The sequence below is a fragment of the Oncorhynchus clarkii genome, chromosome 27 (genome assembly GCF_045791955.1).
Source record: "Oncorhynchus clarkii lewisi isolate Uvic-CL-2024 chromosome 27, UVic_Ocla_1.0, whole genome shotgun sequence".
In the NCBI taxonomy this organism is placed as follows: Eukaryota; Metazoa; Chordata; class Actinopteri; order Salmoniformes; family Salmonidae; genus Oncorhynchus; species Oncorhynchus clarkii.
This window is the reverse complement of record NC_092173.1, coordinates 23,261,280-23,288,994: the sequence shown is the minus strand read 5'-3', so window position 1 is coordinate 23,288,994 and position 27,715 is coordinate 23,261,280. Positions and strand designations below refer to the sequence as shown.

The window sequence follows — 27,715 nt, the reverse complement described above, 5'->3', positions numbered from 1 at the left end:
GACTGACTGACTGACTGACTGCAGAGGATTAGAGCAGAGAGACATTAGGAACTGCCTTGGCATCGCTGATAGTGTTTTTTAATGTGTTGAAGTTGTTGTATGTTTTAATGTCACTTTCACCAGTAGAACGTAATAGATCACTATTACATATACCATATTGCCCCTCCTACTCAATAACATAATGCTAAGCTCTTTGAACAAACAAGGTTGAGCAACAATCATTCTCATAATCATACAGTTCATAACAGATTTCTGGTTTCTCTAGCACTTTACGTTTTGATCATAACCATTTGAAACATGTCAAGGTGTTTAAGTAATTACCTCTTTCTAACCTGGCGGCAAACTATCTTCTTATTGCCACTATAATTATGTCTTTGAAGTTAAGGAAGCCCGTTCTTTCTTGAAACAGCTTTTAAAAACAGTATACATTTTTTTTAAAAAACATGACAAGAGTGATGGCAAACATTGCAAAGAGCAGTTTGGAGGAGGATGTCAAACTATTTGAGGAGGAAAATACATGTAGAGCCTTGATTGAACTTCTGATAAGTATTGATGTAGTCATTGTAAGTTAACTGACACATTTACAACTCTACATCACAGTATAGTGTATTCCACACCCGTAACTATACATTTACAGCAAGAAGTGGAATGTGACTATACATTAAACCCTCTTAAGTTCATAAGGACTCAATCATACTGTACTATGGTGATTAAAGACTCATACTACGCATACAGGGAACCTCTGATTAAACCAGAGGGAGATAAAGGAGTAGCAGACCAGAACCAAGGCCAATAGAGTCAGGCTTAGAAGGTTTATTAACTTCAGAACAGGGTCATTATATCCACACCTGATTAGGCCAACTGGGCCAGGCTGAGCTGAGAGGCCAGGTCCTGGGACCTGCTTCATTGCTTAGGTATCTCCATTGTCCCATGTGCCCCTCCTGATCCGTGGTGGGCAGAGGAGGCTATGGGAAACAGCAGGCCCATGAAAGCCCCCTCTGTGGTGGCCTGGGCCCAAGAACAGAGGGCTTCAGTCAGCATGGGCCGTCAGTCGATCACCTTTCACGCTCTCTGCTGCCATTTAATCCCGGGGCTGCTTTTCACCACATGCTGGCTGCCTGGGAAACGTCCAGGCGCAGCACGGAGCGGGCAGAGAGCCACCCAGATAAAGAGACCAGGCCAGCCTCTGAGGAACCTCTCTGGGCTTGCTCCGGGTTCCCCCAACCTGCCCCTTCACCTTTCAACCAAGATCCTCCACCCCCAGACCCATACTACAGGGAACAGCAGGGAAACAGACCACTTTAGCTGCAAGCTTCTTTAACAGGGTTCGGTTTGCTCAGTGTTGGTTTATGTAAGTGTTTCTAAAATGATATTGCCTTGAGGCTGTGCAGATACAAAAATCTTCATAGTAAACATGTCACTTCCAATGACTAATTATTTTACTCACTCAAAATGTTCCCAGAGTTTTAGCTAGTTTCTCAAAACCATAAGCTTGAACAGACACATGTAAACAAACCTTACTTTATTACAGTAATTGAAGTGGTCATGATGATATAGTAAATCATGTAGACAAGATGATGTGCACGCACTGCCATAACAACCTACTGTACAGTAATATGGAGTTGATCCCCCTTTGCTTCTATAACAGTCTCCACTCTTTTGGGAAGGCTTTCCACTAGTTGTTGGAACATTGCTGCGGAGACTTGCATCAATTCAGCCACAAGAGCATTAGTGAGGTCGGGCACTGGTGTTGGGCAATTACACCTGGCTCGCAGTAGGCGTTCCAATTCATCCCAAAGGTGTTCAATAGGGTTGAGGTCAGGGCAATGTGCAGGCCAGTCAAGTTGTTCCACACAGAATATTTAGAATGTCATTGTAAGCTGTTGCGTTAAAATGATTGACGCCCTCCGACAAACAATCAAAGCATCAATAGAGGACTAAGCCTACTACACTGGCTCTGACGGTCATCAGATGTGACAGGGCTGACAAGCAATCAACACCATAGTACCCACTAAGCGATCAACACCATAGTACCCACTAAGCTCTTCCAACTGGATCCTGGACTTCCCGATGGGCCGCCCCCAGGTGGTGAGAGCAGGCAACAACACATTCGCCATGCTGATCTTTAACACAGGGGCCCCTCAGGGGTGCGTGCTTAGTACTCCCTGTTTACCCGCGACTGCCTAGGTCGTGCACGACTCCAACACCATCTTAAGTTCGTTAACGACACAACGGTGGTAGGCCTGATCACTGACAACAATGTGACAGCCTATAGGGAGGAGGTCAGATACGCGGGAGTTTGGTGGCAGGACAACAACCTTTCCCTGAACGTTAGCAAGACAAAAGGAGCTGACTGTGGAAATGGAGGGCCGAACACGCACCCATTCATATCAATGGGGCTGTAGCGGAGCGGATCAAGAGCTTCAAGTTCCTCGATGTCCACATCACTATGGACCTAACATGGTCCAAACATACCAACACAGTCGTGAAGAGGGCAGGACAACGCCTTTTCACTCACAGGAGGCTGAAAAGATACCGAAGCGGTACCGGAACGTCAAGTCTGGGACATAAGGGCTCCTGAACAGGTTCTACCCCCAAGCAGTAAGATTGCTTAACAGTTAATCAAATGGCTACTCTGACTATTTTCATTGACACCCTTTTTATTTGCACTGACTCTCTTGCACCGGCTCTATGCACACTCACTGGACTCTACCCAGACACTCACACATACTACACTGACACTCCAACACACACACACGCATGCATATTGACGCTACACACACCCTCACATAGACACTTTTAAAATGTTCACATACACTGTGACTACTCTGTTATCTATCCTGATTGCCTAGTCACTTTTACCCCTACCTACATGTATATATTACATCAATTACCTCAACTACCCCTACACATTGACTCAGTACCGGTACTCCTTGAAAACAATGGCGCCGGAGAAGAAGGCTGACGTTTTACATGTCCTCAACCGATTGTGTTTTCCGTTTGTTTATTTGCGTTGTTTGTAACTTATTTGTACATAATGTTGCCGCTACCATCTCTTATGACTGAAAATAACTTCTGGACATCAGGACTGCAATTACTTACCACGGACTGGCAGAATATTTCAGCCCGAAGCGAATGATATACTGCTTTCTCGAGAACAGGCCAAGATCCCCGTGATTTGCATGAAGATGAGGCTGAGAAAAAGGGGCCAGAGGGTGGGCTGCCTTCTGAGAATTCGTAAGCGATCAAATTCTAATTATTTTTGTACCTTTATTTAACTAGGCAAGTCAGTTAAGAACAAATTCTTATTTTCAATGACGGCCTTGGAAAAGTGGGTTAACTGCCTTGTTCAGGGGCAGAAGACAGATTTTTCACCTTGTCAGCTCTGGAATTTGACCTTGCAACCTTTCGGTTACTAGTCCAACGTTCTAAACCCCCACTTCCTTCCATTCTGCTAGCAAACGTGCAATCTTTGGAAAATAAAATCGATGACCTACGCGGAAGATTAAACTACCAACAGGACATTCAAAACGGTAATATCTTATGCTTCACGGAGTCTTGGCTGAACAACGACACTATCAAATACAGCTGGCTGGTTATACGCTGTACTGGCAGGATAGAACAGTGGCGTCTGGTAAGACAAGGGGCGGCGGACTACGTATTTCTGTAAATAACAGCTGGTGCACGAAATCTAAGGAAGTCTCGAGCTATTGCTCGCCTGATAGAGTATCTCATGATAAGCTGTAGACCACACTATCTACCTAGAGAGTTTTCATCTGTATTGTTTGTAGCTGTTTACATACCACCACAGACTGAGGCTGGCACTAAGACAGCACTGAATGAGCTCTATTCTGCCATAAGCAAATAAGAAAACGCTCACCCAGAGGCGGCGCTCCTAGCAGGTGGGGACTCTAATGCAAGGAAACTTAAATCTTTACCAAATTTCTATCAGCATGTTAAATGTGCAACCAGAGGGGGGAAAAAAACACTTGACTACCTTTACTCCTCACAAAGAGACAAATACAAAGCTCTCCCTTGCCCTCCATTTGGCAAATCTGACCATAATTCTAGCCTCCTTCCTGCTTACAAGCAAAAATTCAAGCAGGAAGCACCAGTGACTAGATCAATAAAAAGTGGTCAGATCAAGCAGATGCTAAGCTACAGGACTGTTTTGCTACCACAGACTGGAATATGTTCCGGGATTCTTCCGATGCATTGAGTAGTACACCACCTCAGTCATTGGCTTCGTCAATAAGTCCATCGATGATGTCGTCCCCACAGTGACTGTACATACATACCCCAACCAGAAGCCATGGATTACAGGCAACATCCGCACTAAAGCTAAAGCCTAGAGCTGCCGCTTTCAAGGAACAGGACTCTAACCCGGAAGCTTATAAGAAATCCCACTATGCCCTCCGACGAACCATCAAACAGGCAAAGCGTCAATACAGGACTAATCTCTAATTGTACTACACCAACTCTGACGCTTGTTGGATATGGCAGGGCTTGCAAACCATTACAGACTACAAAGGGAAGTTCAGCCAAGAGCTGCCCAGTGACAAAAGCCTACCAAACGAGCTAAACTACTTCTATGCTCACTTCGAGGCAAATAACACTGAAACATGTATGAGAGCACCAGCTGTTCCGGAAGAATGTGTGATCACGCTCTCCGCAGTCTATGTGAGTAAGACTTTAAACATGTCAACATTTACAAGGCTGCAGGGTCAGATGGATAACCAGGACGTGTACTGCCAGCATATGCTGACCAACTGGCAAGTGTCTTCACTGACATTTTCAACCTCTCCCTGTCCGAGTCTGTAATACCAACATGTTTTAAGCAGACCACCATAGTGCCTGTGCCCAAGAACACTAAGGTAACCTGCCTAAATGACTACCGACCCATAGCACTCACGTCTGTAGCCATGAAGTGATTTGAAGGGCTGGTCATGGCTCACATCAACACCATTATCCCAGACACCCTATACCCACTCCAATTTGCATACCGCCCAAACAGATCCACAAACTCTATTGCGCTCCACACTGCCCTTTCCCACCTGGACAAAAGGAACACCTATGTGAGAATGCTATTAATTGACTACAGCTCAGCAATCAACACCATAGCGCCGTCAAAGTTCATCAATAAGCTAAGGACCCTGGGACTAAACACCTCCCTCTGCAACTGGATCCTAGACTTCCTGACGGGCCGCCTCCAGATGGTAAGGGTAGGTAACAACACATCCGCCACGCTGATCCTCAACACAGGGGCCCCTCAGGGTTTGTGTGCAGTCCCTTCCTGTACTCTCTGTTCACTCATGACTGCACGGCCAGGCACAACTCCAAAACCATTATTAAGTTTGCATCACTTGCAAAAGCGAGAGGGGTAGCAATCCTGATAAGGAAAAACATTCCTTTTGTTTACTCATCCTCGATTTCAAATCCTAATGGTCGGTATATTATTGTGGCTGGTACACTGAATTCGAAACCAATTTATATGGACCCAACTTCGATGATCCATAATTTTTTCAAAGGGTATTTAAGGACATACCAAATATCTCGGATACAAGTGTTATTGTTGGAGGGGACTTTAACTGTACATTATATCCTCTTTTAGATAAACAGCTATCAAGGTCACTTCAACAATCAAATGCCAGTGTTTGTCTAAATACATTGATGACAAACCTTAACATTGTCGATATTTGGAGACTGACGCACCCAACAGACAGGGATTATTCTTTCTTTTCATCAGTTCATAAATCATATTCCAGAATTGACTATTTTTTGTTGGACTCCAAACTAATTTTAGCAGCTGAGTCGGTTACCTTTCACCCTATTCTAATTACGGACCACTCTCCTCTGTCCATGGTGCTGAAACTCGACAATATGTCGACAGGTCGGCGACCGTGGCGCTTAGACGCATACCTGCTGAAAGATGAGGCTTTTTGTCAGTATTTGAAGGAGCAGATTGCCTTTTTCCTCTGAACTAACGACATGGGGGATGTTGACGACTCCACCCTTTGGGAATCTCTAAAGGCTGTGATTAGACGTTACATTATTTCTTATACATCAGAGAGGAAGAAACGCGCCAATACTAGGCTGAGAGAAATTGAAAGAGAGTTAGGGGAACAGGAAAACGTTTTTAGGGAGAATTCCTCATATACAGTCCTTGAGAAGATCACAAAGTTAAAATATGAATACAATACCATCCTTTCGAAACGGGTGGGCTCTTTACTTGCTAGAACGCAACAAAGTTATTTTGAACTGGGTGACAAACCACATAAATTATTAGCAAGACAGCTAAGGCATGTACAGGCATCTAGGGCTATTCACAAAAAAAGACAAGAAGAGTAAAATAGTAACAGATCCGCAGGATATTAATAAATGCTTTGCGCAGTTTTACTCAGAGCTATACCAATCAAAATGCGATGCTACTGAACCACAAACTATGGAACGCTTTCTCGCTGAATGTGAACTTCCTAAACTAGACAGGGGGGCAGCTGCTGCACTCGATGCTGGGATAACTTTAGAGGAAATTAACACAGTGATAGCACAATTTCCAAACAGCAAGGCCCCTGGGCCCGATGGATATGTAATAGAATTCTATAAGAAGAACTGCGCCAGTCTATCTCCACTTATGTTGTGAATGTTTAAACAATCCAAAGAAAATGACAAACTCCCGCAAACACTGTATGAGGCTACAACAGCACTGATCTTGACAAAAGATAGGGATTCCATGGAGATGTCGTCTTATCGCCCCGTGTCGTTACTCCCCATAGAAAACAAGGTGTTGACAAAGATATTGGCAAACCGATTGAAAACATATATTTCCGACATCATACACCCTGACCAGACAGGTTTTATCCCGGGCCGACATATATCCTACAATTTGAGATGCCTTTTCAACGTAATGTATCACGATCATAAGGTTGAGGCAGTGGTAATAGCTCTTGATGCAGAGAAGGCGTTTGATCGGATTGAGTGGAAGTATATGATGTCGGTTCTGGAGCACTTCGGGTTTGGAAAGGAATATATTAATTGGATAAGAATTATTTATGCACACCCAATGGCGTCCGTGGTAACCAATCAAGAAATGTCGCAGTCATTCCGCTTGTTCAAGGGGTGCCGACAGGGGTGCCCTATTTCGCCTGCTCTCTTCGCTATAGCCATGGAACCCCTTGCTACTCGCATTCGGGCATGTGCCGATATAGCTTCTGTTAAAATAAAGGACACACAGCACAAAATTTCCCTATATGCAGACGATGTTCTTTTGTTTTTGTCCAAGCCTAAAACTTCTATTCCACCCTTACTTAACTTGATAAACACAAGTTTATCTCTGGCTACAAGATAAACTGGCAAAAAAGTGAGTTGATGCCAATATCACGGCCTGTGGATATGCAATTTCTGCAATCTACCCCGTTTAGAACAGTGATGGACAAGTTCACAAGCCTTGGCATTGTAGTGACACGAGACCTTGATCAGCTATTGAAAGCGAATTGGGACATGAAAATATATCAGCTTAAACAAAATATACATTTTTGGAAAACTCTGCATATCTCCTTGGTTGGTCGTATAAACGCTATTAAAATGGTTGTCCTACCCAGGTTTCTTTACCTCTTCCAATGTCTACCCAATTTCATACCACAAAGCTATTTTAAGAAACTGGATTCAATAGTAACTCCATTTTTATGGGATAACAAGGCAGCCAGAATTTCAAAGAAGCATTTATGCAAGTACAAGATAGAGGGGGGCTTTGGCCTTCCTCACTTTAAACTGTATTATTGGGCTGCTAATCTGAACATTGTGTCTTTCTGGAGGGAAAGTTTACCTGCGATGAGACAGAAGGATATGCCTTCATGGCTTTTGATTGAGCAGGCCTCCTGTCAACGTTCCTCACTCCCTGCACTTGTTAATAGCCCATCATATGTGAAAAAATCCACTTATAACTCTAACCCAGTCATTTGTCATACGCTTAGGATCTGGAAACAGATGAGGTATTTTCTTAACATACCCACTGTATACATTGACAGCCCGATTTGCCTGAATCATGCTTTCCACCCTGCATTGGATGATATGGTGTTTTCACAGTGGAGGGAGAAGGGGCTCACAACAATTGGTAATCTATACATAGATGGTCAGTTAGCTTCATTTCAACAATTACAGGGAAAGTTCAACATACCAACAACACATTTTTTCAGATACCTCCAAATCAGGAATTTCATAAGGACACATATCCCAAAGTATGGCATGAAGCCAAATAGTCCTACATTAGATAGCTTGATCCTTGTCAAACCCCATTCAAAAGGGTCGGTCTCTAGACTGTATGATGTGCTACAGGCCCACATAGAGGTATCCACAGACACCATTAAAAGGGCTTGGGAACAAGAACTTGGTTCAGAAATCTCAGATGAGGACTGGGTAGAAGCTCTCAGGAATATAAACCACAATTCAGTGAATGCCAGATACAACCTTGTACAGTTTAAGGTGATACACAGGTTACATTACTCAAAAGTAAAACTGCATAAAATATTCCCGAACACCTCACCACTGTGTGAGAGGTGCAAGCAGGACGAGGGGACGTTGACCCACTTATTCTGGACATGTCCTAAGTTACATGTTTACCGGGCTCTCATTTTTTATTACTTATCTAGCCTTTGATAGAGTTCTAGCCCCAGACCCATTGATCGCTCTGTTTGGTACAGTTGATGGGAATAACCACGAAGGGAAAACTGTCTATCTTTGTACTCTATTAGCCAAAAGGCTCATATTGCAATTTTGGAAATTGGAGACGGTACCTACCTTTGAAATGTGGTTACGGTATTTAGGGAATGTAATACATATGGAAAAGATTCGATACAATACTTCCAATAGAAGTCCAATGTTTTACAAAATATGGCAGCCGATACTGGATAAATGGCCTAGTCCCGCTTCATAACTGGGTTGACGATCTGCTGCTACTCAGTGCTGTACTCCACTCAATATTTATTTTTGGCTTAACTACACTGCTTGTAATGACTATATGCTGTCTTCTTATACATGCACCACCTAATAGGATTTTGTTTTATTTTGTGTATGTGTGAGTTAAGTTTTGTTTTGTCCTCTAAATTGGCCATCCCATTCAACAGTACAATCAATGTCATTGTTAGTATTGCTGTCTTTTTTATTAGATTTTTTATTGGAAAATAATAAACATATTATTTAAAAAATAATAATAATAAAAAATAAAAAAACGTTTGCATCACTGCCTGGTATGGCAACTGCTCGGCCTCCGACCGCAAGGCACTACAGAGGGTAGTGCGAACGGCCCAGTACATCACTGGGGCCAAGCTTCCTGCCATCCAGGACCTCTATACCAGGCGGTGTCAGAGGAAGGCCCTAAAAATTGTCAAAGACTCCAGCCACCCTAGTCATAGACTGTTCTCTCTGCTACCGCACGGCAAGCGGTACCGGAGCGCCAAGTCTAGGTCCAAGAGGCTTCTAAACAGCTTCTACCCCCAAGCCACAAGGCTCCTGAACATCTAATAAAATGGCTACGCAGACTATTTCCATTGCCCTCCCCCCTCTTTTACGCCACTGCTACTCTCAGTTGTTATCATCTATGCATAGTCACTTGAATAACTCTACCTACATGTACATATTACCTCAACTAACGTGTCCCCGCACATTGACTCTGTACCGGTAGCCCCCTGTATATAGTCTCGTTATTGTTATTTTACTGCTGCCCTTTAATTACTTGTTACATTTATTTCTTATTCTTATCCGTATTTTTTTAAACTGCATTGTTGGTTAGGGGCTCGTAAGTAAGCATTTCATTGTAAGGTCTACTACACCTGTTGAATTTGGCGCATGTGACTAATAAAATTAGATTTGTATATAGTCGTATTCTTTTATTGTGTTACCATTTCCTATTAACATTTTAGCAAATTTGTCTTACTTTTTAACTCTGTTTGGAAATAGCTCATAAATAAGCATTTCATAGTCTACACCTGTTGTATGCAGCGCATGTGACAAATAACATTTTATTTGATTAATCAGCTGCTTTAATAACGTGGAACAGTATCCTGGCAGTTGTAATTTCATAGGCCGAGTGACAACTGTAAGGACAATGAAATGGCGTGACCCTGCTGGGAGATTAACAGTACCCGTCGTCACCTGATATTACAATGCTGGTTCCCCCCCCGCTCTGAGCCGGGGGGGGGGGGGGGGGGGGGGTCGAAGGGCAGGAGGATGACCTCCACTCGTGGCACTGCCACCATGTATAAAGGCTTGTGTTCTGTTATAGCTTAACAGTTACCACCATACAAGACTAACCACCACCAAACAAGGGGCTATATAGCTCTATAATGACAGAGCCCCAGTAAAACACAAGGTAAGAGAGGCAGTAAAAAATGCTGGAAAGCTAAATGTCCTCCATTCTGAGGCCCATATCGCAGGTCAGGCTAACCACAACAGCAGCAGGTGTGAATAACTGGAATTATGACCCAAATCTGGTGGGCTACTGCTGGCTCTTTCTAGTTCCACCGGGTTATCAAGGATCACCTAGAGCAGACATACCTAGTCTCTTCTGAACACAATTCATTGAAATATAGTTAAGTTGGTTGACACCTTCCTTCCTAGTCTAATGGACACTAAAAAAGTACATCAGGGGGCCTCCTGAGTGGTGCAGGGGTCTAAGGCACTGCATTGCAGTGTTGCGGCATCACTACAGGTTCGATCCCAGGCTGTGTCACAACCGGCCGTGACCGGGGGTCCCATAGAGCGGCGCACAATTGGCACAGCATCATCCGGGTTAGGGGAGGGTTTGGCCAGGGGGCTTTACTTGGCTCATCAAGCTCTAGCGACTCCTTGTGGCGGGCCGGGCACCTGCAGGCTGACTCAGTCGTCAGTTTAACCTTGAGTGTAGGGGGCAGTGTTTGGATGAAAAACGTACCCAAATGAAACTGCCTATTTCTCAGGCCCAGAATCTAGAATATGCATATAATTGTCAGATTAGGATAGAAAACACTCCAAAGTTTCCAAAACTGTCAAAATATTGTCTGTGAGTATAACAGAACTGATATTGCAGGCGGAAACCTGAGGAAAATCCAACCAGTGCCTAAGAGAAACGAATCTCCCTGTTCTATTGCATGCCTATCCTCCATTTAAAGGGATATCAACCAGATTCCTTTCCCTATGGCTTCCACATCGTGTGAACAGTTTTTAGACATAGTTTCGGGCTTTTATTTTGAAAAAATGAGCGAGAAAGATCACATTGTGTCATTGGATGGCTGGGTGCCAGCAGCATTTTGCATGCGCCAACAGAGTGGAGCAGACATTTTCTTTCTCTCTCCTATTGAAGAAGCTACAGTCCGGTTGAAATATTATCAAAATATTATCGATATATTGTAAAAACAGGATTGATTATAAAAAACGTTTGACATTTTTCTACGAACTTTACGGATACTATTTGGAATTTTTGTCTGCCCCGTCGTAACGCGCCAACCAAATGGAGGTATTTTGGATATAAAAATAATCTTTATGGAACAAAAGGAACATTTATTGTGTAACTGGGAGTGCAAACATCCGAAGATCATCAAAGGTAAGCGATTCATTTTATTTATTTTCTGACTTGTGTGACCAATCTACTTTGCTGCTAGCTGTTTGCAATGTTTTGTCTGCTGAGAGAGATGTCCTAACATAAACGCTTGGTATGCTTTCGCCGAAAAGCTTTTTTGAAATCTGACATGCCAGGTGGATTAACAAGCTAAGCTGTTAACAACAAACTAAACTCATGAAAATTAAATATTTTTAGTCATTTTATTTGAATTTGGCACTCTGCAATTCAGTGGATGTTGACGAAAATGATCCCGCTAAAGGGATGGGTGCATCAAGAAGTTAACTGTGTTTCCTCCAACACATTGGTGCAGCTGGCTTCCGGGTTAAGCAAGTGGGTGTTAAGAAGCGCGGTTTGGCAGGTCATGTTTCGGAAGACGTATGACTCGACCGTTGTCTCTCCCGAGCCAGTTGTGGAGTTGCAGTGATGAGATAAAACACTCTTTATAAAAATAAAAATAAAATATATATAAAAAAAGTCAAGTCCAATATTCCCTCAAATGAGCACATTTTAGGTCTTGTGAGCGGAAACATGTACGTTGTGACAACCTTTTGCAACTTCCGGGGCACGTTTACAGTGAACACTGAGGCTGTACCCTTACAATTTTAAACAGTAGCCAGTTGGCTATTTGACCATAATGCAGGCCTACCAACAAAATCAATGGAGCAAATCCCATATTATTTTCACATGGAAAAAGCTTTTGATTTCTATGATATAGCTGTGGTGTTCAATGCAGGCCAACATTGCACAAATCAGCTTTTTTCCATCTACGTAACATTGCAAAAAATCAGAAACTTTCTGTCCAAAAATGATGCAGAAAAATTAATCCATGCTTTTGTCACTTCTAGGTTAGACTACTGCAATGCTCTACTTTCCGGCTACCCGGATAAAGCACTAAATAAACTTCAGTTAGTGCTAAATACGTCTGCTAGAATCCTGACTAGAACCAAAAAATGTGATCATATCACTCCAGTGCTAGCCTCCCTACACTGGCTTCCTGTCAAGGCAAGGGCTGATTTCAAGGTTTCACTGCTAACCTACAAAGTATTACATGGGCTTGCTAGGGAGGACCTATCTCTCTGATTTGGTCCTGCCGTACATACCTACACGTACGCTACGGTCACAAGAGGCAGGCCTCCTAATTGTCCCTAGAATTTCTAAGCAAACAGCTGGAGGCAGGGCTTTCTCCTATAGAGCTCAATTTTTATGGAATGGTCTGCCTACCCATGTAAGAGACGCAAACTCGGTCTCAACCTTTAAGTCTTTACTGAAGACTCATCTCTTCAGTGGGTCATATGATTGAGTGTAGTCTGGCCCAGGAGTGGGAAGGTGAACGGAAAGGCTCTGGAGCAACGAACCGCCCTTGCTGTCTCTGCCTGGCCGGTTCCCCTCTTTCCACTGGGATTCTCTGCCTCTAACCCTATTACAGGAGCTGAGTCACTGGCTTACTGGGGCTCTTTCATACCGTCCCTAGGAGGGGTGCGTCACTTGAGTGGGTTGAGTCACTGATGTGATCTTCCTGTCTGGGTTGGCGCCCCCCCTTGGGTTGTGCCGTGGCGGAGATCTTTGTGGGCTATACTATACTCGGCCTTGTCTCAGGATGGTAAGTTGGTGGTTGAAGATATCCCTCTAGTGGTGTGGGGGCTGTGCTTTGGCAAAGTGGGTGGGGTTATATCCTTCCTGTTTGGCCCTGTCCGTGGGTGTCCTCGGCTGGGGCCACAGTGTCTCCTGACCCCTCCTGTCTCAGCCTCCAGTATTTATGCTGCAGTAGTTTATGTGTCGGGGGGCTAGGGTCAGTTTGTTATATCTGGAGTACTTCTCCTGTCCTATTCGGTGTCCTGTGTGAATTTAAGTGTGCTCTCTCTAATTCTCTCTTTCTTTCTCTCTCTCGGAGGACCTGAGCCCTAGGACCATGCCTCAGGACTACCTGACATGATGACTCCTTGCTGTCCCCAGTCCACCTGGCCGTGCTGCTGCTTCAGTTTCAACTGTTCTGCCTTATTATTATTGGACCATGCTGGTCATTTATGAACATTTTAACATCTTGGCCATGTTCTGTTATAATCTCCACCCGGCACAGCCAGAAGAGGACTGGCCACCCCACATAGCCTGGTTCCTCTCTAGGTTTCTTCCTAGGTTTTGGCCTTTCTAGGGAGCTTTTCCTAGCCACCGTGCTTCTACACCTGCATTGCTTGCTGTTTGGGGTTTTAGGCTGGGTTTCTGTACAGCACTGAGATATCAGCTGATGTACGAAGAGCTATATAAATAAATGTGATTTGCACAAGACTTTTAAAAACGGTTTTACATTATGAAGGGCCAGACATTAATTTATGATTTTTTACTTAGTCTAACACCATGGGCCAAATAGGTGACTGTAAACTGCTAAGGTGTTTTATGATGCAAGAAACCACTTCGCGGCATTCCTGGAGGAGGTGCTCGGCCGCACAAGTGCGCAGCTTAGAGGGCACATTGGTCAAGACCGTGACATACCTTCCACCATGAGCATGGGCTCCTTCCCTCCCCCATGGGCAAGCATCTCCCTACGGTAGCGCTCTCCCATGTCCCTGGGGGAGAGAGAGGAAAGATAAGATTACAGTCACATGCATTCTCCTCCAGCAGCTCCTCTTCCCTACCCTGAGCAAAGTCTCAGCTCTCCCCTCACAGGGCTGATGATAGGAAACAGAGGTTCGACAACCACAGGTGGAACATAAACAATGTCAAAGGGAAAGGAGAGAAAGTAAGACAGAGAGAGAAAAAAGGACTGCGGGGCTCAAATCTCTGAGGTGAATCTCTAAACAAAGCCTCTGTGAAGTCAAAGTCAGAGCAGAACTGATAGGGAGGACTGTGGGGCTGTATAATGTGGACGCTGGTGGCTCTAACTGGATTACTGTACCACACCTGCCAATCTGGTGTGGATTTCATATTAATGTCATGTTCAATGTCAAGCTGAGAGACTTAACACTACTCAGGGAAGGTTGCTTGTCAGAGAGCATTTGCCTCGGTCTTCTTGGAAATGCAAACAAGTTTATACCTTGCAGTCAAATGTACTGTAACTTTCAGTGATATAACAACAGACACACTGAATACCACCCTGCATACCACTGCTGGCTTGCTTCTGAAGCTAAGCAGGGTTGGTCTTGGTCAGTCCCTGGATGGGAGACCAGATGCTGCTGGAAGTGGTGTTGGAGGGCCAGTAGGAGGCACTCTTTCCTCTGGTCTAAAAAAATATCCCAATGCCCCAGGGCAGTGACACTGCCCTGTGTAGGGTGCTCTCTTTCATATGGGACATTAAACAGGTGTCCTGACTCTCTGAGATCATTTAAGATCCCATGGCACTTATCGTAAGAGTGTTAACCCCGGTGTCCTGGCTAAATTCCCAATTTGGCCCTCAAGCCATCACGGTCACCTAATAATCCCCAGTTTACAATTGGCTCATTCATCCCCTGTAACTATTCCCCAGGTCGTTGCTGCAAATGAGAATTTGTTCTCAGTCAACTTACCTGGTAAAATAACAAATAAATAAAACTGTACTATCATTGAATGTAGCATAAACAGTTCCCGGTGTGTGATTGATTACACATGGCAAAAAATCTTGAGGGACACACAAAAATACATCACCAAATGGTCCTGGTATATTTTGACATTAATAAAGTCATGTTTCACCGATTTATGATTGCCTCGGAGGAAGTTCATTGTATTGCTACAGTAAACTGATTTTTTCTTCCGTAGGGACCCTGCATTTAGTCACACCTATAAAAGTTAAGTATGTGCAGCAGACAACCATGTCTTGATATTGTGTGTATTTCATGATGAAGAGTTTATGTGAGGACACGCTGAATGGATCACAGGCTCACCTGTTTAAAGGATCCTGAACAAAACACTGTTTCCACACCATGGAGGCCACAGCGCGGGACATGAGATAGGAGTAGTACTTGGCCCCGTAGCCAATGAGGTGGCTGAATCTCAGCTGCCATGCCTGCGAAAGAAAAAAAAGCATTTCACAAGATCACAACATCATTAACACCATACCCAATAAATAACCCAAATTAAACTGGCTTTCAACAGGTTCCACTGAATGATTTCAGAAAGACCACCACTGTATGTATACTGACAAATAAACATTTTATCTCACATAAAAAAACAATAACAAAAACAGACAGATTGAATGCAATTAAAATAGCTTACGCATGGCGGCAGATAGCCTAGTGGTTAGAGAGTTGGACTAGTAACCGGAAGGTTGCAAGATCAAATCCCTGAGCTGACAAGGTAAAAATCAGTCGTTCTGCCCGAACAAGGCAGTTAACCCACTGTTCCTAGGCCGTCATTGTAAATAAGAATTTGTTCTTAACTGACTTGCCTAGTTAAATAAAAGTACCAAAAAATGTTTTTTTTTTTAGAGTTTAGTTTGGAGAGAAAGGCTAATTCAGCTTTGAAGGCTTAACTGTTCCCGCTCATAAAGGTTGCTAAAGGAAAAGACAAGCAGAGACATTCTTCTGTCATCATCTACTTCCTCCTCAGGAAAATACCCAATATTATTTGGGCCATTAAAGACAGTCCATTGAAGTTTGTTCTTGTTACTGTCTGGTCACTGTTTTTTCTGCTTCAAAAATTATGCTACTGTTCAATTGGCCCATGATTAAGTCAAATATGGACTTTGATTTAACTGTATACATTTTACTTTAAACCTTTTACTTTGCTTTTAAAAGGAACAAAACATGGAAATTCCTAAATGGCAGAGTGCATACATTTCCTTTTCCCCTGGTTGCCTAAAGGGTCCAACTTCCTATCTGTAAAGACAACGTGCTCTATGATCAGGCCTGATTTTGGACTCCGGGGAAATTCACCTGGCAAACACTCACTCAGTCAGTCAGAAAGCAGTAGTGAAACAAAACTAAATGATACCCTATTCTCCACCGTTGTTGTAAAACACAAATGAAAAGCTAAGTACTGTTAAGTATTGTATCAGAGCATTGAGCCTGTAATGCATAAGGAACCTTACGAACCTTGCTAGAGCCACATAGATATCATCAAATGAAGTTGCCCTAACTAACATCCAAATGTGGGCCCAGATCTTTATAAATTAACAAGTGACATCAGCTCTTAGGAGAAGATTTTTCCCCGACTGTGCTCTTTACAGTACCGTCTTGGATAGGTGCGATAGTTGAGTTTAAAGGGGCTAGTATAAAGCACCTTGTGCTCAGCCTTTGAGAGAGGTGCTGCTTATTTAAACAGCGGGCAGTGTGAAAGAGTTCTCCAGGCTGGGCGGATGATCTTCTAGCGTGAAACAGGCTGAAGCCGCAAAGTGTCTGCATGACGGGTCCCATCTGGGACATAATGACTTTAATAAGGATAAACAGTACTCCTGACAGAGGCAGTACATTGGGGAAACCAAAATATTGGGAAACTGAGCACAAATCATGAGGAGAGAGTTCACCAGCCGCCCAGACGGTAGTACCAGAGGCCTATAGCAGTACCAGAGGCCTATAGCATATATCGGGGTCACCCGGTTTGAACTCACCCTCATCTTGCTGTGGCAAGATATCCCCAACCGCACAACACCTTGGAACATGAAACGTAATTACAGGTATTACAAAGAATGGCTAAAACTTAGAGAGGGACAGTGAACACTCAAACTAATCAGTTCAGACACCAGTGCTCTGCATTATTTTTGAGCTGTCCAACTTGAGAAGGTCATAGTCCAGTCAACATCTCAGCGACAGATCCCTTTTGATCCACACAGACAAAGACTCGGAAAGTCAGAGAAGCATGTCACTCTGTTCTCCTAAGTATTAGATAAAAGGCATACTTGCAGACCAAGCTGCTAGAATTTATGCGCAGGGGTAGGCCTATGCATCATCCCCACAGCACTACTCATGAGAAAATAACATGTCTTGACTTTCTAGGACTCAGAGAAAACAGATAAAAACAAAGAATCATCAACATGGCAGATTGAATGTCATGCTTACTGCCATTTTCCAAATATTATTATTGCAGGCCCAGGGATTCCCATTTGGTCCATGTACTCAACAACAGATGATAGTCTTTCTCTCCAGTCAGAACTGATACCCCTGGCCTATAAACCATACACATGTTACAATCACCCCAGTGTTTATCATTTGGGTCTCTCTGTAACCTATTAGCCATTAAAATGTTCAGTTTAGTGTGGAAAGTTTGGCTTCACTGATTTTTTGCGAGCGCAGGGAGAGAAGAGAAAAAAACATTTTTTTTTTATTTTTTTAAATATGGTCCTTTTAGCAGAATATAAACAAATCTGTTTTCACTTGCTCCAATCCCATGACAGATCCTGGAGGAAAACTACTCATCCCATCATAACATGTCATTTGAGTGAAATGTTGAGTTTCGGCATGGTTTTATAGTTAAAGAAAAATTACTCCCCTGGGAGGTCGTTAGCTGCATGGATAAAAGCGGAAGTAGGACTTTTAGCGAGGGTAAAGCAACTATGGCTTGTAAGCTCAATTAAAGAAGGTGGAATATAGTTCTGACTGAGTGACGTCTATTCCTGATGGCCAACATAATTACAGATGAGGATAAATGCCTTATGATGACCATTCCTGTTAAATGATGGCTGTGTTTTACATTCTCTATTCCCTCCTGACTATTTTCATTAAAAGGACCACAGAAAGAAGAGTTTCAAATATTTCCCCCAGGGAGTGCTCATTCAAAGTATACCTCTGCTTTGTTATTTGAGCAGGGCCTCCAAAAAACCTTTAATCCCTTAAACGGTGCTGCGCCTGGGTAAGAGCTATAAAACCACAAAGCCAGGGAAGAATCCAAAAAATAACTCCCTCTCTCTGCTGTTTTTGTCCCTCTGTTGCACGGGAGAAGGCACTGTGGTAAAAATTTGGGGATTAGACAAAGAATGTCCCCTCAAACGTTCATTAACTGTAAAGGCTGTAATTGAGCTCTTAATCAAAGTTCTACAGATCAACTCAGTGAAAGCAAAGGGCATTTTGATACTGAGGTACCCACCGTGTTTGGAGTGTACGGTAGGCCGTAGAATTTATGCTGCATGTCCTTTAAGATATCAGTCGTTGATCGGTTTTGGGGTTTTCCATGATACATTTGATCCAGAGCAGAGTAGAAAATCTGTCCACATAAAAAATAAACATGCTGAATCATTCATGTAGTTACATGTTAAACCTTTGAAACATTCCCAAATATCCCACTTAGAGTTAAGTCATTTTCTGTTGCCTGAAAAAGGCTGATATCTGTTAAGTCTCTAAACTACCATCAATCACTCAGTCAAAGCACTTATGTCATTTGTGTTTGAGTTTTTAAAGCAACGGTAACAATATAGGATACCTTGTTAAAAAACTACTATAAAGATTAGCAGATAACAGTTGTCAGTGTTTGCTGCCGTGCCAGTACATTTTAAACAGTTTGAGAGCAAAATGTTTTGCCCTTGTATTGTGCATTTTCATGAGAGTTCAGTGTCAACGTAACCCATGAGTGTTAATGTATCCCATTCAAGGAAAAGCTGTGACCCATTTTGTTCATTGTTGTTGTATGTCAGGGGGATTTACCTGTAGTTGAGTGTCTGCCGCACCACACACCTTTTTGGACTCACACAGGCGAGCCACCATGCTCTGAGGCAGAGGCTGCAAAAACACAAAGACATTCATTTCTCAGCCGGACTACAGCACCATACCTTTACAGTAACCCATCTAGTAACATAAAAACAATGGTGAGTTTGTGTACCTGTCCTGTTTGATAATGGCGGGCAAATTGGTTCACTACACGATAATCAGTGGCAAAGTACTCCATGAGAATAGAGGGGACCTCAGCAAAGTCAGTGGCACATCTGGTTCCTGAGAAGACAAAAGCAGTCTCAAGTTGCTCCATTACTGATCTATGTTATCTAAGTGGATGTCTGATCTATGTTATCTAAGTGGATGTCTCTCGCCATGAAATTGACATTTTTACGCATCTTGAGTTACTTGCTAAGGCGTATCCTTAGTCTTTATCTAACAAGTAAAGGAGCATGCAATCAATCCAATGATAACCAGTGTGGATTTCCTCACCAAGCCGTATCATTCTGAATTGTATTTAACAGGCCTTTTCAAGTCTCCACACCATGACTGAACACAGCCTCTACGCATGCCATTCTAACCTGTGACCATCATTATAAGATGTTATTCACAACACCACCCACTACACAAGCTGAGGATGAAACCATTGATACCGAAATCAATCCTCCTCACTATTAGGACTATTGATTTGAGAGAGCTTTACATACAGTCATTCCCATATTATTATTCACATAAACAGTACAAATACACTGCTCAAAAAAATAAAGGGAACACTAAAATAACACATCCTAGATCAGAATGAATCAGAATATTCTTATTAAATACTTTTTTCTTTACATAGTTAAATGTGCTGACAACAAAATCACACAAAAATTATCAATGGAAATCAAATTTATCAACCCATGGAGGTCTGGATTTGGAGTCACACTCAAAATTAAAGTGGAAAACCACACTACAGGCTGATCCAACTTTGATGTAATGTCCTTTAAACAAGTCAAAATGAGGCTCAGTAGTGTGTGTGGCCTCCACGTGCCTGTATGACCTCCCTACAATGCCTGGGCATGCTCCTGATGAGGTGGCGGATGGTCTCCTGAGGGATCTCCTCCCAGACCTGGACTAAAGCATCCGCCAACTCCTGGACAGTCTGTGGTGCAACGTGGCGTTGGTGGATGGAGCGAAACATGATGTCCCAGATGTGCTCAATTGGATTCAGGTCTGGGGAACGGGCAGGCCAGTCCATAGCATCAATGCATTCCTCTTGCAGGAACTGCTGACACACTCCAGCCATATGAGGTCTAGCATTGTCTTGCATTAGGAGGAACCCAGGGCCAACCGCACCAGCATATGGTCTCACAAGGGGTCTGAGGATCTCATCTCGGTACCTAATGGCAGTCAGGCTACCTTGGTGTTCTCTGGAAAATGCCAAACGTCCTGCACGGTGTTGGGCTGTAAGCACAACCCCCACCTGTGGACGTCGGGCCCTCATACCACCCTCATGGGGTCTGTTTCTGACCATTTGAGCAGACACATGCACATTTGTGGCCTGCTGTAGGTCATTTTGCAGGGCTCTGGCAGTGCTCCTCCTGCTCCTCCTTGCACAAAGACGGAGGTAGCGGTCCTGCTGCCGGGTTGTTGCCCTCCTATGGCCTCCTCCACGTCTCCTGATGTACTGGCCTGTCTCCTGGTAGCGCCTCCATGTTCTGGACACTACGCTGACAGACACAGCAAACCTTCTTGCCACAGCTCGCATTGATGTGCCATCCTGGATGAGCTGCACTACCTGAGCCATTTGTGTGGATTGTAGACTCCATCTCATGCTACCACTAGAGTGAAAGCACTGCCAGCATTCAAAAGTGACCAAAACATCAGCCAGGAAGCATAGGAACTGAGAAGTGGTCTGTGGTCACCACCTGCAGAACCACTCCTTTATTGGGGGTGTCTTGCTAATTGCCTATAATTTCCACCTGTTGTCTATTCCATTTGCACAACAGCATGTGAAATGTATTGTCAATCAGTGTTGCTTCCTAAGTGGACAGTTTGATTTCACAGAAGTGTGATTGACTTGGAGTTACATTGTGTTGTTTAAGTGTTCCCTTTATTTTTTTGAGCAGTGTACATAGGGACAATACAATGGTAACAGAGTGATGCTAAGTATCCGATTTTTCACTTTAAAATGTATATGTCAAACAAAAACCAATGATTGCAAAGTTAAACAAACCATAAAACTCTATGGACAAGGACGACTTGGACGTTTCAGCATCACTCTGGAATTACCCATAAGCACAATGCCAGGCTAAAGCTGCTAAAGTTAACAGTTCAACTCTGAGAATGTCAGATGAGCATGGCTGACCTGTGATGTGTTGGTAGCGTGTGCGCCCTAGCATGGAGTGCATGGCATGACCCATCTCGTGGAACAGGTTCTCCATCATGCTCGGCGTGAGCAGGGTGGGGGCGCTCTTGGTGGGGTGGGGCAGGCTCAGCATCAGCACCACTACAGGCAGCTGGTACTGTCCGCTCTCCTGGCACTGCCGCCCACCGCGGATGGTGAAGTGGCAGTCCTGAGGAAGGGAGAGACAAAGAGAACATTGAGGCCCTGCCTTGAAATACATTCTATGTACTGCTGGTTTCAAGATCAGTGCCACAGGGCCAGATACTTTTTTCTTTTGAACATGCTAGCTAACTTTTTTGATCTACTGAAACTCATGTAATCTTTAAAGAAAGCCGGTTGCGTTGCGGGTGTGGCGTGTGAGGCTCTGTCTACCTGGTGAGGTTTATTTGCTCTGTGGAAGAAGTCACAGTAGATGTATCCCAGCAACCCCTCTGTCTCATGAACTACAGCCTGGACAGGAAGTGACAAAACAGTAAACTTAGGAGATCACACCATAGAAACACAATTTAGACTATGTAATCACAGCAAACAAATTAAAGCTTAAACACTAGGAACATTTGAATAGTTATATATATTTTTTTTTACCAGTTTGCGGACATCATCATTCCACACCTCTCCTGCACTTGGATGTTCAGACATGATAGAGACTCCATAGAGCTTGGTGAAGAGGCTGTTCAGGCCCTCCATACAAGACCCCAGGGAGAAGTAGGGGCTGTAGAGGCTGGGCTCAATGTTGTACCTGTAACCAAAACACAACCACAATATGACAAACACTTCAGCCTAATCTCAGTTGTGTGACTGTGACAAGCTACTGTAGACAATTGCAGGAATCTCATGCTAAAACCAAATGGGCATCTATTAGCAAGGTTCCATAGTTATTGATGGTGTTTTACAGATTCCTCTTATTTCCCCCTAAAGCTACTTGATGCTCTGATTAACACTTGTCATGCTGACTCTTCGGACTAACGCTCTCAGACTAGCAGACATAAAAGGGGAAGCCCTATCAGTTGATCTGCAAGGCTCCTGTCAATCTTGGGGAGCATGCACAATTACTCACTTCTGGTGTGGACAAAGCAACCCATTTGAAGCAAGCAATGCCTGCCCTGGAGGCATATCCAAATTTAATTTGGATTGAATTAAAACCAGTGAGAAGCCCATTTCCTACGCCCAGCTTTACAGACATGATTACCATGATGTGGCCTCCTTGCTTGATGTACAGTGCATTCGAAAAGTATTCAAAGTATTCACCCCTTGAATTTTCCACATTTTGTTATGTTACAGCCTTACACTAAAATGGATTAAATAAATACAAATCCTCAATCTACACACAATACCCCATAATGACAAAGTGAAAACATTTTATTTTTGTAAATAAAAAAACGTATTTACATAAGTATTTAGACCCTTTGCTATGAGACTCGAAATTGAGCTCAGGTGCATCCTGTTTCCATTGATCATCCTTGACATTATTCTACAACTTGATTGGAGCCCACCTGTGGTAAATTTAATTGATTGGACATGATTTGGAAAGGCAAACACCTGTCTATATAAGGTCCCACAGTTGACAGTGCATGTCAGAGCAAAAACCAAGCAATGAGGTCGAAGGAATTGTCTGTAGAGCTCCGAAACAGGATTGTGTCGAGGCAGAGATCTGGGTATGGGTACCAAAGCATTTATGCAGTATTGAAGAAGTTTGGAACCACTAAGAATCTTCCTAGAAATGGCCGCCTGGCCAAGCTGAGCAATCAGGGGAGAAGGGACTTGGTCAGGGAGGTGATCAAGAACCTGATGGTCACTCTGGCAGAGCTCCAAAGTTCCTCTGTGGAGATGGGAGAACCTTCCAGAAGGCCAACCATCTCTACAGCACTCCACCAATCAGGCATTTATGGTATATTGGCCAGACGGAAGCCACTCCTCAGTAAAAGGCACACAACAGCCCGCTTGGAGTTCGCCAAAAGGCACCTGTAGGATTCTCAGACCATGAGAAACAAGATTCTCTGGTCTGATGAAACCAAGATTGAACTCTTTGGCCTGAATGCCAAGCGTCACGTCTGGAGCAAAACTGGCACCATCCCTACGGTGAAGCATGGTGGTGGCAGCATCATGCTGTGGGGCTGTTTTTCAGCGACAGGGACTGGGGGACTAGTCAGGATTGCGCGAAAGATGATTGGAGCAAAGTACAGAGAGAGCCTTGATGAAAACCTGCTCCAGAGCGCTCAGGACCTCAGACTGGGGCTAAGGTTCACCTTCCAACAGGACAACAACCCTAAGCACACAGCCAAGACAACGCATGAGTGACTTCAGGACAAGTCTCTGAATGTCCTTGAGTGGCCCAGCCAGAGCCTGGACTTTAACCCGATCGAACATCTCTGGAGATACCTGAAAACAGCTGTGCAGCGACGCTCCACATCCAACCTAACAGAGTTTGAGAAGATCTGCAGAGAAAAGTGGGAGAAACTCCCCAAATACAGGTGTGCCTAACTTGTAGCGTCATACCCAAGAAGACTCGAGGCTGTAATCACTGCCAAAGGTGCTTCAACAAAGTACTGAGTAAAGGGTCTGAATACTTATTATTTTTTTCTAAAAGCATGTTTTGCTTTCTCATTATGGGGTATTGTGTGTAGGTTGATGAGGGAGGATAAAATATGTAATCAATTTTAGAATAAGGCTGTGACGTAACAAAATGTGGAAAAAGTCAAGGGGTCTGAATACTTTCCGAATGCACCGTATATGGGACAAATTCTGTGGCAACAGGAAGCTTTTTCACCGACTGCTAATGGAATAATAGCAGTAATCATATGATCTTTCCTAAAGACTATTAAAGGGAGTAATTTATACTATCTTGCACATGATGTACTACTGGGCCTTCATTTACCACACATAATCTGAAACTCCTTTCAGTAGGACATGAACATTCTCCAACTGACTTCAGTAGGAACTGCAAACCACTAATGCTGCTGACTAAGAGAAAAGGGCAACAAGAGCCACTTAACGGTGGTGGTAACTATGGGCAACCAGCCATCCCAGGGAACCGACCGCATTCTAAACCCAACTCCTAACAACCAACATAGCACACCAAGAAGAGGGCTGAGGGGAAAGAGATTCGGAAACAGATTTTCCTCAGTTAAAAAAAAAAATAAAAAAAACTCTCCAACATATCTCCCCCTCCTCAGACAGAGGTTGTGCCAAATCCCATTGTGGAAACAGCCATTGAGTCCATCCCCCAGGACCTGGAATGTCTGCATTAAAGCTTTAATAAACCGTTAGACTTATAGGTCTCTGGTGAGCGCCTGAGTGGAAAAGCAGTTCATTAATAATGTCCGTAAAAGACGACATGAGACCGGCGCAAAACTGGAGACGCTAGATGTGACCAACCACATCTCCCATTCACTCAAACGTTCACAGCAGATTAGGCCATTCCACTTCTCCATCTGTGAATCATGACATTTATGAATTACCCTTGACAATAAAGATAATACGCTTTCTTAACCACCCAAAGCCCATTAATCAGCATTAAAACTGCAGAATATATTACGCACACTAGAACAAATGCATAGGGTCTCAACAGATAATATTGTATATGCTATTGGAGATATCCTTTCCCCGACAGACTAAAATGGGATTTACTCCTGCAATGAGTTCAGGTTGAGTTGAATGCTGTCTGGGTCCTCACTGTATTTTGGATGGTTCTCATCTGCCTAACACATTCAAACTCTGTCTTTCTATACTGTAGCATGGCAACAGTGATTCAGGTTGCATATTCTAATCCATTGTTTTGGATATGTTCCATCACATAAATAAAAATGACAGGGAACATGTATTACGCAAGGATAATTCATTCAATTATATAAACGCAGAGGGTAAAATCTTCAGGTAAAATGAGGTGACAGCGCAACTGAGCGCAAAGGAAGTTGATCCAGCATGATTATATTGAAAAGAATAAACAAAGACTTACGTAGCTCCCATTTATTTAATCTTTATTTAACTAGGAAAGTAGTTAAGAACAAATTCTTATTTACAATGACGGCCTACACTTGCCAAACCCGGACGACGTTGGGCCAATTGTGCGCCGCCCTACGGGACTCCCAATCACGGCCTGATACAGCCTGAATTCAAACCAGGGTGTCTGTAGTGAAGCCTCTAGCACTGAGATGCAGTGCCTTAGACCGCTGCGCCACTCGGGAGCTCCCATGCTCCTCTCCTAACACAATTGATATCCGAGGAAGACCAGGTAAAAAAAAATAAAAAATGATGCGCTGCACTGAAATACAAAGTTGCCACCCACCCCAACTACAGACAGATAGATAGAAATCAAACAGATTTATCTCATTGACAGTTGGCAGAGAATAACTGGATCAGTTGCTTTGTTTGAATAAAAGATCTAGGACTGTAATACTCACCTTTCAGCACGCAACACACCACTGAAGTATGGAGGATCCCATGGCATAAGCTCCTATGGAAGATAAACATATTACTAATAGCTTGTGACAAGAATAAATAACGCACCACCATTTGTATTCACCTTTTTTTCATCTCACTATGGACTCATATCTTTATATGTACATTGCTACATCAGCTGGAATATAAATATTTATAAACGACGACAAAGCAGTATTTACCGCATTAAGGGGGTTGAGTTTTGTCTTCATGTCTTTAATCATCTCAAAGTCTATTGCGGTTCTGTATGGGAAGAGATTTCAAATGAGTGGCTGATGTGATTGCTGACTTCACTGTCAGGCCTAATTCAAATTCAATATGTGAAAAGTGTATTCATCTATTTAACAAACTATTATTTACTGCTTTATAGTCAATTCTGTATCCAAATAACTGGATCTCTGAAAGCTCCAGCATATAAATTGGAATTCAAACGTATTTGTTTTCAAACCTTCACTTCACTAAACTTATAAAGCTCTTTCACTCTTTCAAGGTTATATCGTCACCTTGTGGTAGAGAGGATACATGTCAGCTTTTCAAGACAAGGTGGATTATATATTTCCTTATAGCTATATACTCTATATAAGGTGAACAAATTGTGTTGATTTTGGCATAGCTCATTTTTTATTGTACTTGTATTATGTGCTGTACCTTTCGGAGAGTTTGTCCGTCAGTAGCTGGAGGAAGTTCATCACTGTCTCTGTGGGCAGAAGAAAGGCGGGCCATGTTATAGCAGTCACACAGAAAGGCTTTATCATTCCCAACATCAACAGTGTAGCACAGTTGTAGTGTAATATTCTAACTGGGTGACAGTTTTTGCCTGGGTGATTTGTTTGTGTTTAATAGAGGGCATTGGTTGAATCATTCATTCATTCATGTAAACTGCTGGTAAACCTAGTTGAACAAGTATGTTTACTAACTTGGCGGTATCTGGCTGAAATGGTAGTCATTGCTAAATATCCCTCCTAATCATACACTGAAGCACTACCAATGCTTATACATATGAATCCAAAAAAGGCCAAAGGTTTACTAATTGAAGTGAAAGTCATTGTTGGGGGACAGGGGCGGAAGCATAATACCTGGGGTTTTGGCCATGGTTCCCTGTAAAGCTCTGTGTGCGTAAGACTCATATCCCACCAGTTTGGCCAGTTTGTTCCTGCATTTCAACAGCTCTTCCAGACACTCCATCAGATCTGCATTTGGGTAGAGGAAAATCCTATAGGCAACCTCCCGAACCTGAAAAGAATGTCAAAAGCATGTGTTTCAGGTTCTTCACCCCTTAGCCATCCCTATCACAGAGCAACCCTCCCAGGCATGGAGCATCAAATAAAATCAGGACAAAATCAGGAAAATGCAGGACAAAGAGAGTTTGACTATTACTCAACAATAGCATTTCACACAGCATTAAGCAGCATTAAGTAGGCATTTCTCCAGATAGACTGCTGCGCTAGCAGTACAACTGGATATCATGTGAGATTGGCGCTACCAGGTGGTGAAAGAGAGAAACATTTGCAAATGAAAACATACCAGGTCATTAGAGGACTCAGCGTGTAGACCCCCAATCTGAATGAAACTGCCCTCAGTTGCAAAGTGGCAATGAATGTGCTCAGGTATAGCCGACTTTGCTATTCTGTTTGGGAGGTGAGAGCCCATAAGAAACTCATTGTTTAGATCCAAGAGCTTGACGTGAAGCTTGACAGCCTCTTTCCGCTGCAAAATGTAAAGTCAGAAAAGAGACAGTAAGGAGATGAAAGA

At 43.3% G+C, this 27,715-nt stretch overlaps 1 protein-coding gene across 1 annotated transcript in view; it reads right to left on the bottom strand.

The window, feature by feature from the left end:
* LOC139385900 (mitochondrial intermediate peptidase-like) overlaps positions 1-27,715 on the bottom strand; it is a 44,344-nt gene that overhangs the window by 12,610 nt on the left and 4,019 nt on the right. Inside the window, exons 6-18 of the mRNA XM_071131193.1 lie at positions 27,488-27,670; positions 27,040-27,196; positions 26,612-26,660; positions 26,146-26,206; positions 25,927-25,979; positions 22,112-22,265; positions 21,899-21,976; positions 21,488-21,695; positions 19,307-19,416; positions 19,132-19,206; positions 18,578-18,694; positions 15,442-15,563; positions 14,078-14,151 (exon numbers count right to left, since the gene is read on the bottom strand). Coding sequence (XP_070987294.1) covers positions 14,078-14,151; positions 15,442-15,563; positions 18,578-18,694; positions 19,132-19,206; positions 19,307-19,416; positions 21,488-21,695; positions 21,899-21,976; positions 22,112-22,265; positions 25,927-25,979; positions 26,146-26,206; positions 26,612-26,660; positions 27,040-27,196; positions 27,488-27,670 — 1,441 coding nt within the window. The remainder of the gene's footprint in view (positions 1-14,077; positions 14,152-15,441; positions 15,564-18,577; positions 18,695-19,131; positions 19,207-19,306; positions 19,417-21,487; positions 21,696-21,898; positions 21,977-22,111; positions 22,266-25,926; positions 25,980-26,145; positions 26,207-26,611; positions 26,661-27,039; positions 27,197-27,487; positions 27,671-27,715) is intronic.